This window comes from Poromitra crassiceps (genome assembly GCF_964638095.1).
Source record: "Poromitra crassiceps genome assembly, chromosome: 6".
NCBI classification, from domain to species: Eukaryota; Metazoa; Chordata; class Actinopteri; order Beryciformes; family Melamphaidae; genus Poromitra; species Poromitra crassiceps.
Window position 1 is genome coordinate 49,489,284 of NC_139627.1, and position 15,742 is coordinate 49,505,025.

Genomic DNA, 15,742 nt, shown 5'->3' on the forward strand with positions numbered 1-15,742 from the left:
GTTGCAGGGTTTGGCCATACTGTCGTCTCACAGCACACTGTGAAAACACACCAAACATCTTCTCACCGACATGCTTGAAGGGTGGGTGGGAAAGCGACGACCACAAGCTGGTTTTCGAGGCTTTCCCCTCCACACTGGCTCCTGTTTGTTCTCCGCCCGAGGATGATCTTGTAGGTCCCACCAAGTCAAACAAGTGGCACGCTGCCAAGTCATCCGGCCATTCACACAGACACGAGGAGCAGCTATTGACACAGTGCGCGGCGCGGCTCAAACCACAGCGCTAAGTGCGGCGCGCGACTCGCGCGCTTACAATTGGAATAGAGAGGGGGCACTGTGCGACTCCACTCACGACATCACACTGAGAAACCTGTGTGTGTGTTTAGGGGCCTGACCTCACATTAGTTACGCTGACAGCATAACTGCATGGATACATATGGATAAATTACACTGGAAACACACATTTGTAGTGTGACAAGGAGTGAAGCGCGTTGCATTATTTTTGGCCTGCTGCAGTTTGGCATGATGAGTGTCAGCTGCACTGTTGTAACAAATCCCAGAAAACCTAAATGTTTCCTTGAGGGTTTCTAATAAAAAATAAAAAAAAAAGCTTCAAAAAGGCTTTAAAACATTTTTTTTATGACAAAAGTGATTCACTATATTTTGCTTGAATGAGAAGCAGAGCAGTGTGTGGAGACATGCAAGATGATGTCATGTGATGATGTCATGTGCTGCCAGACTCTTTCAGTCTTGTCATCATGCCACAGCGAGGCACCTCAACAGAGGCTGGTCCTTTGAGCCGCTTTATGCCTCAAAGCTTTTAGAAGATGAATTGAATTGTTTGAAAATAAGTTCTGTATTTTTATTTATTTATTTGATTTATTTTATTTATTTATTTATTTATTTATTTATTTATTTATTTATTTATTTATTTATTTATTTATTTATTTATTTATTTATTTATTATTATTTTGCTGACATCTCTGGTACTAACTGCTAAGCGCTCATTGCTTCGGTGTTTCTTCACTGCACGTCCCACAGATCACCTGTCAATCAAACAGTGTGGGCGGGTTCTGTGATGCCCTTTTTCCTTGGATTCTCTGTTGATGAGTTTCTGTAGGTGGCGCTCTTTTCTTTGTCACGCTGGCTACCGCTGCCCATGCTAACTACCAATCTTCTCCTATTGATTCCAAACAAACGGTTGTTACTGCCTGAAATGTCAAACGCATCACTTGTTGTGCGCCACAGGAGTTTTCTAAGAAACACCGAAGACACCGGGAATTTAGAATAGAATATTTGAAAACTTTGTAAACTCTGTGCATGCAGGTTGAATCACCATTGTGTTATATTGGTTGATGACAGCAAAGCATGCATTTATTGATATGAAAATGACAGATTATTACTTAAAGTTAAGTTAATTAAGTGTTTACTTGACTCTGTACATGCAGTGTGTGTGAATTTACGTGTGTATGGATGGACCTGCGTACTCTGGTTTGTGAGAGAAGAATCCGTCAAACCTCTCCACAAACCCTCTCATGCCATCGCCGCCGTCCCTGATATCTGGCCTAACCTTAGTCTGGCCTAACTTTAGTCTGGCCTAACCTTAGTCTGGCCTAACCTTAGTCTGGCCTAACCTTAGTCTGGCCTAACCTTAGTCTCTCTCATGTCTCTCCAGATTGGCTCAGACGTTGAGGAGCAGCATGGACACTTCAGCTGCCACCGAGAAGAAGGAGTGTAAGGGATCGGCTCTGGATGGAAGCAGCTTCTCGGAGCTCCCCAAGAAACCCTCGCCCACCACTCTGACCAGGGGTACGGCTCATTTCTGACCTCTCTTCTCCCAAAACATCGACCTCACTACATACGCATACGCTTTGCACAGCATTCCAAGAGCATTAGCAAATGCAGCAAGGCCAAACCCTTAACAATAGCTGTGGTGAAAGCTAGTTTAAAATATCACCGGTAGTATAAATTCACGGTTCATTGCAGGAACAGAATCTCAGCTCAGATCAGATATATCGAGAGGCACATGTTTGTAAGTCAAATTTAAAGGGATACACCATGCCTTACCGGCACTGTCCGCTCAGTTTACAGTGAGCTACAGGCGTGAAGTTAGTAATTATCGCCATAGAATGGAGGCTAATGGTACAGCTGTTAAAAATCTGCCAAAACACACATCTCACTGCGCCAAAATACATGGTGTGCTTCGGGTACTCACCACACGATGAAATGTTAATCCAAAATGCACATAATCTGTCTTTTTGGAAGGAAAAGAGGTCGGCGGCACTACTTTCCAAACATGGGTGTCGACCTCTTTTCCTTCCAAAAAGATTATGTGCAAGATTATGTGCATTTTGGATTAACATTTCATCGTGTGGTGAGTACCCGAAGCACAACATGTATTTTGGCGCAGTGAGATGTGTGTTTTGGCAGATTTTTAACAGCTGTACCATTAGCCTCCATTCTATGGCGATAATTACTAACTTCACAACTGTAGCTCACTGTAAACTGAGCGGACAGTACCGGTAAGGCATGGTGTATCTTGGTTATGTGGGGGGGATGTGGCAAATGAGCTAAACTTCCAAAAAAGTGGTGTATCCCTTTAAGCTATTTGAGGATATTCAAGAATAATGTAATTTGGTAACTTCTACGGTGATTTGGTGAGCATTTCCAAGCTGGCACCACTGCAGTTGCAGCCATTTCATACTTGCAAACTTAAATATATGTTTTCCTGTAGCATTATGCTATGCTGGTACTCCATGCTGCAGTCTACAGCAACATCATTCAGGGTATGGCTACTACTCACATGTGCAGCTGGGTGGCACATGAAACGCGTTGGACCTAGAGACGGGGGGGGGGTTCAGAGATGTCAGAGAATGGGTGATGAGAAAACGCGATAATGAGGTGGAAAGACCTTGTTCTTCTCACCTCCCGAGTGTAAGCGGCATGAATTACTAAGAAAGGCTGGCATCGCAGTGGACGACATCGTGCATCATATAGGCTGGGAGGAGGGGGGTGGGGGGGAGCACCTTTGAAATGCTAACGAGATGTCATACGACATTGTGGCGTTAGCACTATTTCCGCTTAATGATGGGCTTGGTGGCCTGCCACAAGAGGGGGGCCGTGAGCGTGAATTGTTTAGGGGATCGTGCGGGGTGAGGAACTAGGACGTTTCCGCTGTGGCCCTCGCTGGCACCTTCACAAAGAGGCCAGAAGTTTCTCAAACCAGGAGACGAAGAAAACGTCGCACTTGAAATCGCAATGAATTATTCCGACAGAATTATGACCATTGTGTCACGTAGGATGTGCAGGGTTGAATTTCCACGGCTTGATCCGTCATCGCAAAGGCAAAAGTAGCCTACAACTGTCGGGAGGTATTTGCGGGGCGTCCGGCCTGCGAGGTAAGCAGAGGGCGCAGGGTGTGCGAGAGATGTACTAACAGTTCATCATTAAAAGATGAGAGCATGGTGTTTTCATGAGTGAACGTGTGATGCAAACTCCTCATAACGAGGTCGGAGGAGCGCGTTCCGGCCTCTGAGGCACCAGCGTCATGAATTACTCAGGCCGGCCGGTGGACACTGAAGCCCTTCAGGGATGGACGCTGGCATCTTCTGAGGAGCATATCGTTCAAGATGTTTCACTGTTTAATGAAGGGCCTGGTGGCCCGCCATCACAACGCCATACCCATCACCTCCTCACTTCAGACAGGAGAACAGTGCAAGTAGGACATCAGCATCCATTCCCCCATCATTACATCGTTTTAATGCTCTCCTTTTGTTTGCTTGATTATTTCTTGATTTGTACTGCTTCTCCCATTAGTATGCATGTTGAAAACCAGAATATGGGGCAAAAAGTGAATAAATCAACAACATTCGTTATTTGTAGAAATGTAGAATAGCTAACTTAAACGCCGCCGTTTATTCAGCTCACTTGCAAATCTGTTTGCAATGCTTAAACCAGTGGTTCTCAAATGGGGGTCCGTGGCACTTTGCAAGAGGGGCCACGAAAAGTTTTCAGGAAAATACAAATATACAGTATATATATATATATATTTTTTTTTTGCAAAAGCTTCATAGTTCAACGAAAATATTTTATGCTTTAAATCTAAAATGGTTCATGCATTACATTCTAATCTAACAAACCTATCAATTTAAAAGTCAAGCACGTTACCGTGGAAACAATTAAGCTTAGCTCAAAATCACAAATCAGAATGAGGGGGTCCCCGGTATATTTTCTATCTTGTAAGGGGTCCTTGGCTGAAAAACATTTGAGAACCTCTGGCTTAAACCCATACAGAGAGAGACTCTTTTACACTTTTATTTTGTAAAAAAAAAAAAAAATACAAAATAAAAATAACTACACAGTACAACAGCCGCACACAACCTAAGTGGAAACGTCCTGAAAACATGCTGCCAATCTCCTCCACTGTGTCAGCTGGCCACATAAGCAATCTCGTAACTTGGTTTGCTTGCGTTTTTCATGGAGACATGCCTTGCCCTGCTGAACTTGTGTCTGCGAATGTTAACCATACTGGAAGCCTGTCTGGCCCCTCCAACGCCCCAGTGTGTGTGTGTGTGAGGATCCAAGGAACAGAAGGAGAGGTGGTGGTGGTGGGGGTGGTTAGAGGATAAGGGGGTAGAAATCCTGGCTGGAACCAAACGGGTCGGGTTCAGCGGGCGACAGGAATCGGGGCGGCTTTCTCCGGGCCTTGTTAAATGGTTTTAAATGGGCACCCGCATTCTGTGTGACAGCCTGCATCTGTCTCTTGCAGCGAGAGGCCGTGCTTCCAACAAGGCAACCCGACTCCCGGGCCCTGCGATTTACGAGTCCGTCTCAGGGCTTGTACTTTACCATGTCAGAGTAACATGTGTTCAGATTAGGCACCCGCATCCAGGACTGTAAAACATCTCACCGTTTCAAAGGGAAAACCTGTGATGGATGTGCCCCCCTGCTTACTTCGCACCGGAGGATCAGTATATAGCTTAGATGTTCTTGACTGATCCGGTGCACTTCCTGCTTCTCCTCTCAGCTGAAAGAGAGAGAGCGAGAGAGCGAGAGAGAGAGACAGAGAGAGAGAGAGAGCCAACGAGTGAGACAGAGAGAGAGAGACAGAGAGAGAGACGGAGAGAGAGAGAGAGACAGAGAGAGAGAGCGAGAGACAAGGAGTGAGACAGAGAGAGAGAAAGAGACAGAGAGAGCGAGAGAGAGAGCGGGAGAGAGAAAGAGAGAGAGAGAGACGGAGAGACGAGAGAGAGAGAGAGAGAGAAAGAGAGAGAGAGAGAGACGGAGAGACGAGAGAGAGAGAGAGAGAGAGAGAGCGGGAGAGAGAAAGAGAAAGAGAGAGAGAGGCGGCTCTGCCAGCTAGTTGTTTTACAGGCCTTATTATATTCGAGTGAGTTTGCCAGAGAGAGAATTTTTTCCGTCATTGCTCATTCCGGTGTTGACCGTACTAGATGTGACGTACTAGTTACTAACGTACTAGTTACTAACGTACTAGTTACTAACGTACTAGTTACTAACGTACTAGTTACTAACGTACTAGGCCAGTGGAGCAGACAGGCAGGCTCGCTAACAATCTGATTCTCTCTGGCGGACCGGCGGTGTCGTATGCATCGTTCTCGGAGAGTCGGAGGCTGTGCTGTGCTGGGCTGCGCGCGGGCCGGGCCTCCGACAGAGATTGATGTTCTTCTGCGTAAAGAAACACCATGGTCCATATAGATAATTATCCACAGTCTTGATGCATCTTGAGGACGGTTGCAAATGAGATGCGGAACCTCCTCTCACCTTTGTCAACACTCCAGTCGCAACTCTGATTCAAACCCGCTGTTCTCTGAAAGCAAATGGGAATAGGGATAACACACGGAAGAAAAGCGTTAAATCAGCCCCTCCCCAAGTCTTATATGAAAACGGACCAGCCGTGCGTCTTATCGGCGGTCACTGTAGTTTAGATGGATGACGCGCGGCGGTCTCGTCTCGTGTGTTTAGTCTCGTTAGGAGGAGGAGTGCGCGGGTTTTGCGATAAGGAGGAGCGCTGTTCATCGTGGCCGGAGTCTCCGTGGAGATGGAGGTTGAGTAATGGCCAAGGTGGAGGGCCTTAGGGCTTTAGGGGTGGGGGGAGAGGGGGCAGATGAGGTCTTCTCCGGGGTCTCTGCACTGGCCACAGGGCCTCTCTCTGGAAGGTGCTCCGGGTGGGGGGTGGGGGGGGGGGTGCGCTCGGGGGAAGGAGGGGGGTGTTGGGGGTGTCAGGGCCCCCCTGGCAGAGAAAAATGTCCCAGAGGAAAATAGAGTCCATCCACCCCCTCCCGGTCCACAGGCCTGCTCCAAAGGGACAGCCACTAATCTTCCTGAGAAAGAGATTTCTGCCTTTCTTTCGATGGCCGTAAATGAGGCTCTTACGCTGCTGTGCTTCCACAGGCCGGCTCAGAGGTGGAGGGGTTGGGGGAGAGGGGTGGGGGCGGGCGGGCGGGCGGAGCTCAGTGGTGTGGTTCCACATACAGGCCGGCTCAGAGGTGGAGGTGTTGGGAGCTCAGTGGTGTGGTTCCACAGACCGGCTGAGAGGTGGAGGTGTTGGGTGCTCAGTGGTGTGGTTCCACAGACCGGCTGAGAGGTGGAGGTGTTGGGTGCTCAGTGGTGTGGTTCCACAGACCGGCTGAGAGGTGGAGGTGTTGGGTGCTCAGTGGTGTGGTTCCACAGACCGGCTGAGAGGTGGAGGTGTTGGGTGCTCAGTGGCTGAGGGGTTATGCAGGGCCTGACCGCATTCAGGCCAGACCTCTGTGCCCTCTCTGGCTTCAACTCCTTAGGCCCTCCACCTTGGAGAACGGAATCAAACAATTCATCTCCTGATGACTGAAGTATTTCCCCCCGATTTTTTTATCCCATTTTTATCCCCCATTAGTGCTAATTTTAATTTATTTATCCTGGTTGCTGCTCCACCCTCTGCCGATCTGGGGAGAGCCGAAACTGGCTCCATGCTTCCTCCGAGACATGGGCAGTTAGCCAGCCGCTTCTTTTCACCTGACAGGGGAAGCTTCACCGGTAGGACATAGCACGTGGGAGGATCACGCTATTCCAACGAGTTCCCCTCCCTCTGAACAGGCGCCCCTAACGGCCAGAGGAGGCACCACTTCAGCAACCAGGATATTGCATGTTTTGGTGTGGGGTTCCTATATGAAGGAAACCCCCAGGGGGCACGTGGGGAGAACATGCAAACTCCACACAGAAAGGCCCTTTTTGACGACCCCACCCGGGCGGTGGGCACTCGAGGACATGCGGACGGGCACGCACTCCTTCAGCGTTCACAGCGTCCCAGGTGGGAATCGAACCCAGGACCTTCTAGCTGTGAGGCGACAGGGCTTACCACTGCGCCACCGTGCCCCCCCATGACTGAAGTATTCTAACCAGAGAAAAGGAAAATTCTTCAGAAAGGCCGTGGTACTCCATGACTTTTTCTTCAATTTTATCAACATGAACAAAACAAACAGGAAAAACGGGAAAGGAAAACAAAGAAAAACATACATGATATAATAATAATAATAATTGTTGTGGTGCTACCGTCCATATAAGGTGCTTATGTGCTCATAAGAGATGCTGTGCGTGGGGTCCCACCGAGGCGTTTAATAGGAGCTAGCCAGGCAAGTCACTCATTGCCTCCACTACCTCATCGAGGTAGGTTAGAAACGAGTCCCAAATAGTTCGACACTTTTTAAGTGAGTTGGTTCTCAGGGATCTGAGCCTCTCCATCCTCATAACACAGATCATGTCCGTCAACCACAGTTGGAAAGAAGGTGAGGAAGGGGACTTCCATTCTTTCAGAATCCGTTTTTTTTTTTTTTTTTGCAACAGTTGTCCCCAATGTCAGAGAGGCACTCCATGACATTTAAAAGAGTAACTCACTCTTTGTCCATGAGGCAGCGGCATACAAAGAAAGGGGAACGCTGTGCAACTCAACTTGATACTGTCCATTTTGCTGCGTCTGTCACCATCTCTTCTATTTAAAGGAGTGGCTTGAGTTACCTGCCACCTCCCCAGGCTCTTATAGCTACCAAACATGTCATGGATTTCATCCTTAAGAGTGAAAAGTATCTTTTCGTATCCCCAGTGGGATCGCCGTGTTGGGAAAGAAGCACGGTCTATCCAGTGTCATCCATTTTGCATCAGCGTATCAATAATTCTTTTCCTAATACTTGATACTCGAGAAGACTTGCGAGCAACAAGCTTACAGGAAGCCCTATTGACTGAAGCCCCGATGTTGTGTCTTTCCTGTCAGGGTCCATAGCCACACACTATCAGGAAGTCAGCGCCGTCCGTCCTCCTCCAACAACGTCTACGTGAGAGACTGATACCGTTTGTGTACCGGAATGACTTTCAATTTATGGTCATCTGTTTTTGCAAAGTGCGGTCATCTCCAGTCCTTTTCCAGAGTCCTTTTACAGCGACCGTGTTAGATTTAGCGTCCGATATATGTCCAGTATGTGAGACTGGACACAGTGGATTGATCAGATAAAGATCTCTTTTGAATGATATTCTTCTATTCGGTAATCGTTGGATTCCCGTCCCCACGATCCCCATCCAGCAGCCAGCCTGCTGAAATAGATCTCGTTTGCTTTAGCGCTCGGCAGTGATCCTCGTTTTTTTTTTACTTTTGCCTCAGAACCCCAAGATCTGTCTGGAAACTGAGAGAGAGAGAGAGAGAGAGAGAGAGAGGGAGAGAGAGAGAGAGAGAGAGAGAGAGGGAGAGAGAGAGAGAGAGAGAGAGAGAGCGAGAGAGCTCCATCTGCATGGAAACACTTCTCACACACTGAGAGAGTGAAAGAGAGAGCGAGAGAGAGAGAGAGAAGCTGACTGTCTATCTAGGCTGAAGAGATGGCTGCTTACATTCATTCATATGGCTTTTATAAACAGTTCACTTGATGGCTTTCCAAGGTGCCCCTCCACTCCCCTCCCAGACCCTCCCCTTCCATCCTGGCATCCCTGTCTCTCTGTCTCTGTCTGTCTGTCTGTCTCTCTGTCTGTCTGTCTCTCTGTTAGCCTGTCTGTCTGTCTGTCTGCCTGTCTGTCTGTCTGTCTGTCTGTCTGTCTGTCTGTCTGTCTGTCTGTCTCTCTGTTAGCCTGTCTGTCTGTCTCTCTGTTAGCCTGTCTGTCTGTCTCTCTGTTAGCCTGTCTGTCTGTCTGTCTGTCTGTCAGCCTGTCTGTCTGTCTGTCTCTCTGTCTGTCTGTCTGTCTCTCTGTCTCTCTGTCTGTCTCTCTGTCAGCCTGTCTGTCTGTCTGTCTGTCTGTCTGTCTCTCTCTTATCTTGAGTTTCACTTGGACTAGCTGGCCAAGACAGGATTTACAGATTAGATATGCTAAGTGAAAGCAGAAGGGGACATGGTGTTTTTCCGCTTGCTTTCAGACCTTGCTGAATGATTGCTGTGAAGAAGCCAGAAGCAGAAACACAGGTTTCTGCACCCTGAGTGGTTCTGCCTTCATCACTGCCCATTAGAAGGCATTCTCATCAAGGCAGTGCTGGCCTACATACTAAGGGAACAACACTGTGGGGGGGGGGGGGGGGGGGGCTTTCAGAGATTGGTAGCAATTGGTCACAAGGGTTTTGCTTATTATACAGTACATACACATATAATTATTATTGTTATTTTTTAGAAATTAATTATGACAGTTTCTGTGTCTCGGGATGGAGATGCATAGAGTTCAGCGGAACACTTTGGTCGAGAGCACTACGGAGACTTGTCTTTCTCGCTTTAGCAAAAAGAAAATCATCAGCGGAATGTATATTTTTAGCGGTGGCCAGATTGTTCCATAACGTCTGAAGCATTAAGCAGCGTTTAGTCTTCACATGGTGTGTTTTTCTGAACCCACTCGGCATCACATGTTGACGGAGTGGAGGCCTCACAGGGTTTGACAGCTCTCTCATGTGTGCTTATATGAAACATACATCGGACTGAGATGAGAGGACATCGTCTCGATAGCGGTTGTTTGGTGGGGAAACGCTCTGCCTCTGCTTCAAAGCCTCCACACGGTACAGAAAAGAAGAGAAAAGAAAAGTATGCTTTGGGGTAACGTCTGCCGAGATAAATCCGTGTGTAGCAGAGACACACGCGGCGCCCAGAGACAACATGTTACATTCCTGGCCGTTTACAAGCAGTGGGAGAGGAGCTGCAGGCAATATATGGATGCTTCAGGGGATTAACAAACACCCTGTCAGCTCGCTCTCTCTCCCCGCGTCTCTCCCTCTCCTCCTCGCCTCTCTCCCTCTCTCCCCCCGTCTCTCCCTCTCTCCCCGTCTCTCCCTCTCTCCCCGCGTCTCTCCTTCTCCTCCCCGCGTCTCTCCCTCTCTCCCCCCGTCTCTCCCTCTCTCCCCGTCTCTCCCTCTCCTCCCCGCGTCTCTCCCTCTCTCCCCGCGTCTCTCCCTCTCTCCCCGCCTCTCTCCCTCTCCTCCTCGCCTCTCTCCCTCTCTCCCCGCCTCTCTCCCTCTCCTCCTCGCCTCTCTCCCTCTCCTCCTCGTGTCTCTCCCTCTCTCTCCACGTCTCTCCCTCTCTCCCCGCCTCTCTCCCTCTCTCCCCGCCTCTCTCCCTCTCTCCCCGCCTCTCTCCCTCTCTCCCCGCCTCTCTCCCTCTCTCTCCACGTCTCTCCCTCTCTCCCCGCCTCTCTCCCTCTCTCCCCGCCTCTCTCCCTCTCTCCCCGCCTCTCTCCCTCTCTCCCCGCCTCTCTCCCTCTCTCCCCGCGTCTCTCCCTCTCTCCCCGCGTCTCTCCCTCTCTCCCCGCCTCTCTCCCTCTCTCCTTGCGTCTCTCCCTCTCTCCCCGCGTCTCTCCCTCTCTCCTTGCGTCTCTCCCTCTCTCCCCGCCTCTCTCCCTCTCTCCTTGCGTCTCTCCCTCTCTCCCCGCCTCTCTCCCTCTCTCCTTGCGTCTCTCCCTCTCTCCTCGTGTCTCTCCCTCTCTCCCCGCGTCTCTCCCTCTCCTCCTCGCTGGCTTTTCTCTCTTTGTGTTCCATCCTCTCTTTAGTAGAAAGCCTTTCCCAGCATGCCGAGTGTAATTCCATGCCCCCGCCCTCTCGGATACTTCCTTCCTGTTTTGGTAGGCCGATGGGAATCGGCCCAATAAGGTGTCGTCTACTAGCTCCGCCCCCGCCCCCCTCTCTCTCCTCCCTCTCCTCTCGAAGGTGTCTCCTCAGGCGACCTCTTTTCACTCGCTTTGACGTCCAAACACCCGGAGCTGTGAAACAAGTGGCGGAGAATCCGCGCCTGTTGCTATTCTGTAAACTCTCAATCTCCCCTGACCCGACGTAGCCCCCCCCCCCCCTTCCCCCTCCCCCCCCCCCACCCAGTATCCATCAAACGCGAGCCAACAGTCTGCCAGTCGCGGCTACTTTCATCCGCTAACGTAGCCTTAACACTCACAGTTCACGTGAAGCAAAATAAACGTCCGAGCCGTTTAGACGCGGTCAAACAAAAATGTGTGCGAGCTGTAAACACGAGGGGGAGGCGCTTATGTAAACAGGCCTTGCTTCCTATGGCTGAGTTGGTCCAGAGGCGGACAGTTTGCGGTCAGACGCTTCCGGTTCGAACCACCCCCCCCCCTTCCCCCCCCGCAGACACAGCTGTGGTCCCCCTTGGTAGAAACGCGACTGGAGGGAAAGAGCTGCATGGGGAGGTCACCCGACCGTGATGAGAAGTGCAGGTCCGATGAGAGTTATTTGGCCGTCTGTCGAGAATAGAACAGGACAATATATACATCTCTCAAAAGGCTGGCATCAACATTTATATCTCTGTGGGGAGAGGGGTTTGGCATTTTATTCCAGTTGGGGGGGTGGGGGGGGGGGGGTAGGGTTATGGGAGACGTCCCGAAGCGTGTGATCTAGTTGAAGTCACGGCGCACCCCCCCCCCCCCCCCCCCCCCGTGGGTAAGAAGTGACGCAGGTCTGTGGTGACTGGAGCCTGGAAAGAGGAATAAGCCGCGGGACAATAGGTGTGTTCAGAGAGAAAGCCGGGGGTCATTGTGTTGCAAAGCCGCCGGGAGGAAATTGATTTCTGCCACCAGTAGAATTCCTCCTGAGGGAAGTGCAGCTTCTAGTAATTACACATCTCCAGTTTCACCGCTGCCGTCCCGCAACGCTCGGCCTCTGTTAGCGCCCCGCAATTAGGCCGATCGCAGTCGCACGGAGGCGGACGTGCCCGCGCCGCCCGCGCGCGCGCAGGTCACCTGACAGCCAGTGCAGGGGGTGAACTTGGACCCAGTTTCGTCGTCGTCGTTGAGATAGAACACGTCGGGCCGGTGAGAAACAAGACCAAACCCAGTCCCCTCACAGTCAGGAGGGTCGTCGGCAGAGGCGGAGGAGTTCCATAAACACGGAGGGAGAAATTTCAACTTTTACGATATTTTCTCGCGGTCTCGCGTCCCCCCAGAGGAGGGTGAATCCTGCTCCAAACAGAGCCATGCGGCTGTGACACCGGCGGGGCCACCGCTGCCCCCGCTGGCCGCGCTCCAGGGACAGCACGCAGACGACTTACAGTAAACCGTGCGGCCGGGAAAAATAAGCAGACGAGGTTGTCTGAGTAAATGCAGTGGACCCAGGGATAACAAACTGGGACGTCCCAGCCCAGGGATAACAAACACAGCAGACGTCCCAGCAGCAACACAGCTCGCTGGCTTTTGGAACCCGTCCCATTCATTCGCACAGGATCACAGAGAACAACCGGAGGGGTTTCCCTTTACAAAACGCTACATGACAAAATGATGAAAATGTGGTGGCCTCAAATTTAGATTCAGTATTTCAGTCAACATTTCCAAAAGCTCAAATCGTCCTAAAGTCAAAGCGTAACTATTTTTTCCAGCCAAGATGCTTAAGATGACTCATAACTTCGACAGAACCTGTAATGTGGTTCATGCCAGCAGGCTCTTTTGGGGGATGAAATCGTGGTTATCTCATCATTTGACAAGGAAAGTCTTCGCCACCACTCCTGACCGAGCCATGGCACATTTAGTAGCAGTCTTTACTTCCCAATCAAAAAGCCTTAATTTAAAGAGCTTTTTCCACCAGCCATACGCCTATTTCACATCCCACCCAAAGCAGCCATTTTGTGTCTAAAATGCAGGAAGTAACACAATATAAAAAATAGACGGCATGCATATAATAATAATAATAATAATAATAATAATAATAATAATAATAATAATACATTTTGTTTATAGAGCGCTTTTAAAGGTACTCAAAGATGTTTTACAAGGGGTTTAAAAAAAAGCAACACATTAAAAACACAATACACGATACAAATCAAGAATGAGGAAACAACACAGTTAAAACAAAATAAACAATACATAGTTATCACAGGTTAAAAGCACTTTTGAACAGGTGAGCATATAAATCATATACACAATGTATATCAGTGCATGCCGTCCAATTTTTATACCGTGTTACTTCCTGCATTTTAGACACAAAATGGCCGCTACGGGTGGGATGTGAAATCGGCTAATTAGGCATCCGTTTGAATAGCGGCCGTGCTCCAGCGCTCCACTGTCGTATGCTTTGTGAGAAAGTGCTCTGGAACAGAGCTACTATTAGTTACAGTGCTCTGTAATCACAGCAGAGCCTGCCGTGAGGGCCCCTCCATGGTTGTCATGGTCGCCGGGAGAAAAAAAGCAAACAGAACGCTACCATATGGAAAACTGATTTATACTGCCATTCATCACGCAAACTACAGGAAATATGGCGGGCCGAGAGAGGCGGGAGTAAAGATAGTCATCCCCTAACAACTGGATAGCCATCAGATGATTGAGTGATATCTCTGGCTGGCGCTGGCAGTCCAACTTTTCCATATGGGAGAATCCCCCTCCGTTTCAAAGCACAGGAAGTCTGAGATTTAAATCCAACTTTCTCCTCATTTCATCTAATCCTAACACAACAGAACATTATGCCACTTGGCGGATAGTTTTATCCAAAGCGCTTTGCCGTGGCCAAGGGTCCATCCATTTTTAGCATGGGTGGCCCCAGTGCCAATCGAATGGCTAAAGGAGGCGGCGGTTCTATACTTTCAATGAAATCCAACCTGGCAGAAATAAAAAAAGACAGTTAACACGTAATTGCTGCATAAGCATGTGTGGATAGAGTCAGGGGCGCATGACGATGAAAGAAGCAGCCGTCTTAGGGAAAAGTGAACTATTGGTGACTGCGGTCAAAGAGTCATGAAGGTGGCTGAGGGAATATGAGGACTGCTGCGAAGACGTTTTCGTAGGCTTGCACTGGAAAGTAAGAGAGAGGAATGAGAAAATCGTCATGTGATAAACTAAACCGTGAGAGAGAAGACAGTCAGGGTTTAGCATGAGATGTGGGAATACAAATAAAAGGGGTAACACTTTATAATAGAGACTGCGCTTTTAGAGTGTAATAGCTTTTGCACACCAAGTCCGTATTTTCGTCCGAAATTGACGCACGGGGAAAAAAAGAATACCACCTCATTTGTGTCAATCATCATTGACACACCGAGTCCGACAATTACGTCCGTCATTGAAGTTTTCGCACGGGGTTCGATTTTCTGCGTTTTTCGCATCAGTCAATAGATTTTTGCGAGCTGGGACCCGTCGGTGTTTTCAGATGACGGATTAAAAAACACGCATACGAAAACAATCAAAGACCTTTACTCCCATTGCCATGTTATTTCCCCAAATTTACGCTGGAACTTCTTGTATAAATCAGCACATAGTAGTAGTAGCCAACAGATTCATACAGTATATATATATATATATATATATATATATATATCCTGCCAGTTCCACCGGGGGATACATACATATATATACATACACACAGTACAAATTATTGCTACAGTATAGATTATTGCTACACTACAGATTTTTGCTACAGTACAGATTATTGGTACAGTACAGATTATTGCTACACTACAGATTATTGCTACAGTACAGATTATTGCTACAGTACAGATTATTGCTAGAGTACAAATAATTGCTACAATACAGATTATTGCTACAGTACAGATTATTGCTACAGTACAGATTATTGCTAGAGTACAAATTATTGCTACAATACAGATTATTGCTACAGTACAGATTATTGCTACAGTACAGATTATTGCTACAGTACAGATTATTGCTACAGTACAGGGTTCATTACTTAGCTTTCTCTTCATTAGGGAAGTGGAAGGAGGCAAAGCCCTAATAAAGAGCCTAATAATAACAAAATGCTGGGCTGTTGAATGAAGGCCTGTGTGTTGGCGTAGGCTGTTTTCTTTGCCAGGTGATTTCCCCCAACCGTATGAGCTACGCCTGGGAATTCCTGGCTCGGGCTTCAAAGAGCAGTGGGGTCGTCCCATGACAGCGGCGAATACAGACATGTTCACGGGCAGACATGGATCTGACACATGCGCATAGTGTGCTACACACACACACACAGCACACACACACACACACACACACACACACACACACACACACACACGCTGTATGCACATTGTATGCACTCTGATATACACATATCGTCGCCGTCGAGTGATAACCTAGTATCTTCCAAATGGCTACTTTTTCAGGAACAAAGAGAAACACGATATCTTTTTGACCACGATGTAGTTTGTGGGGCTTTGAAAGTGTTTCGGGAAAAAATTGAATTTTCTCATCCCGTGGAGAACAATATGATCCTTTCCTTCAATTTCAGTTCAAACATGAAAAAAAAATCATCCAAGTTGGAATTGCCAAGCATGCAGGTATAGTAGCTGATCTAACACACAATGCACACAATATGAAC

General features: G+C 48.5%; 1 protein-coding gene across 1 annotated transcript in view; it reads left to right on the forward strand.

Moving 5' to 3' along the window:
* gli2a (GLI family zinc finger 2a) overlaps window positions 1–15,742 on the forward strand; it is a 150,737-nt gene that overhangs the window by 18,258 nt on the left and 116,737 nt on the right. Inside the window, exon 2 of the mRNA XM_083638290.1 lies at window positions 1,673–1,806. Coding sequence (XP_083494416.1) covers window positions 1,698–1,806 — 109 coding nt within the window. The 5' untranslated portion in view covers window positions 1,673–1,697. The remainder of the gene's footprint in view (window positions 1–1,672; window positions 1,807–15,742) is intronic.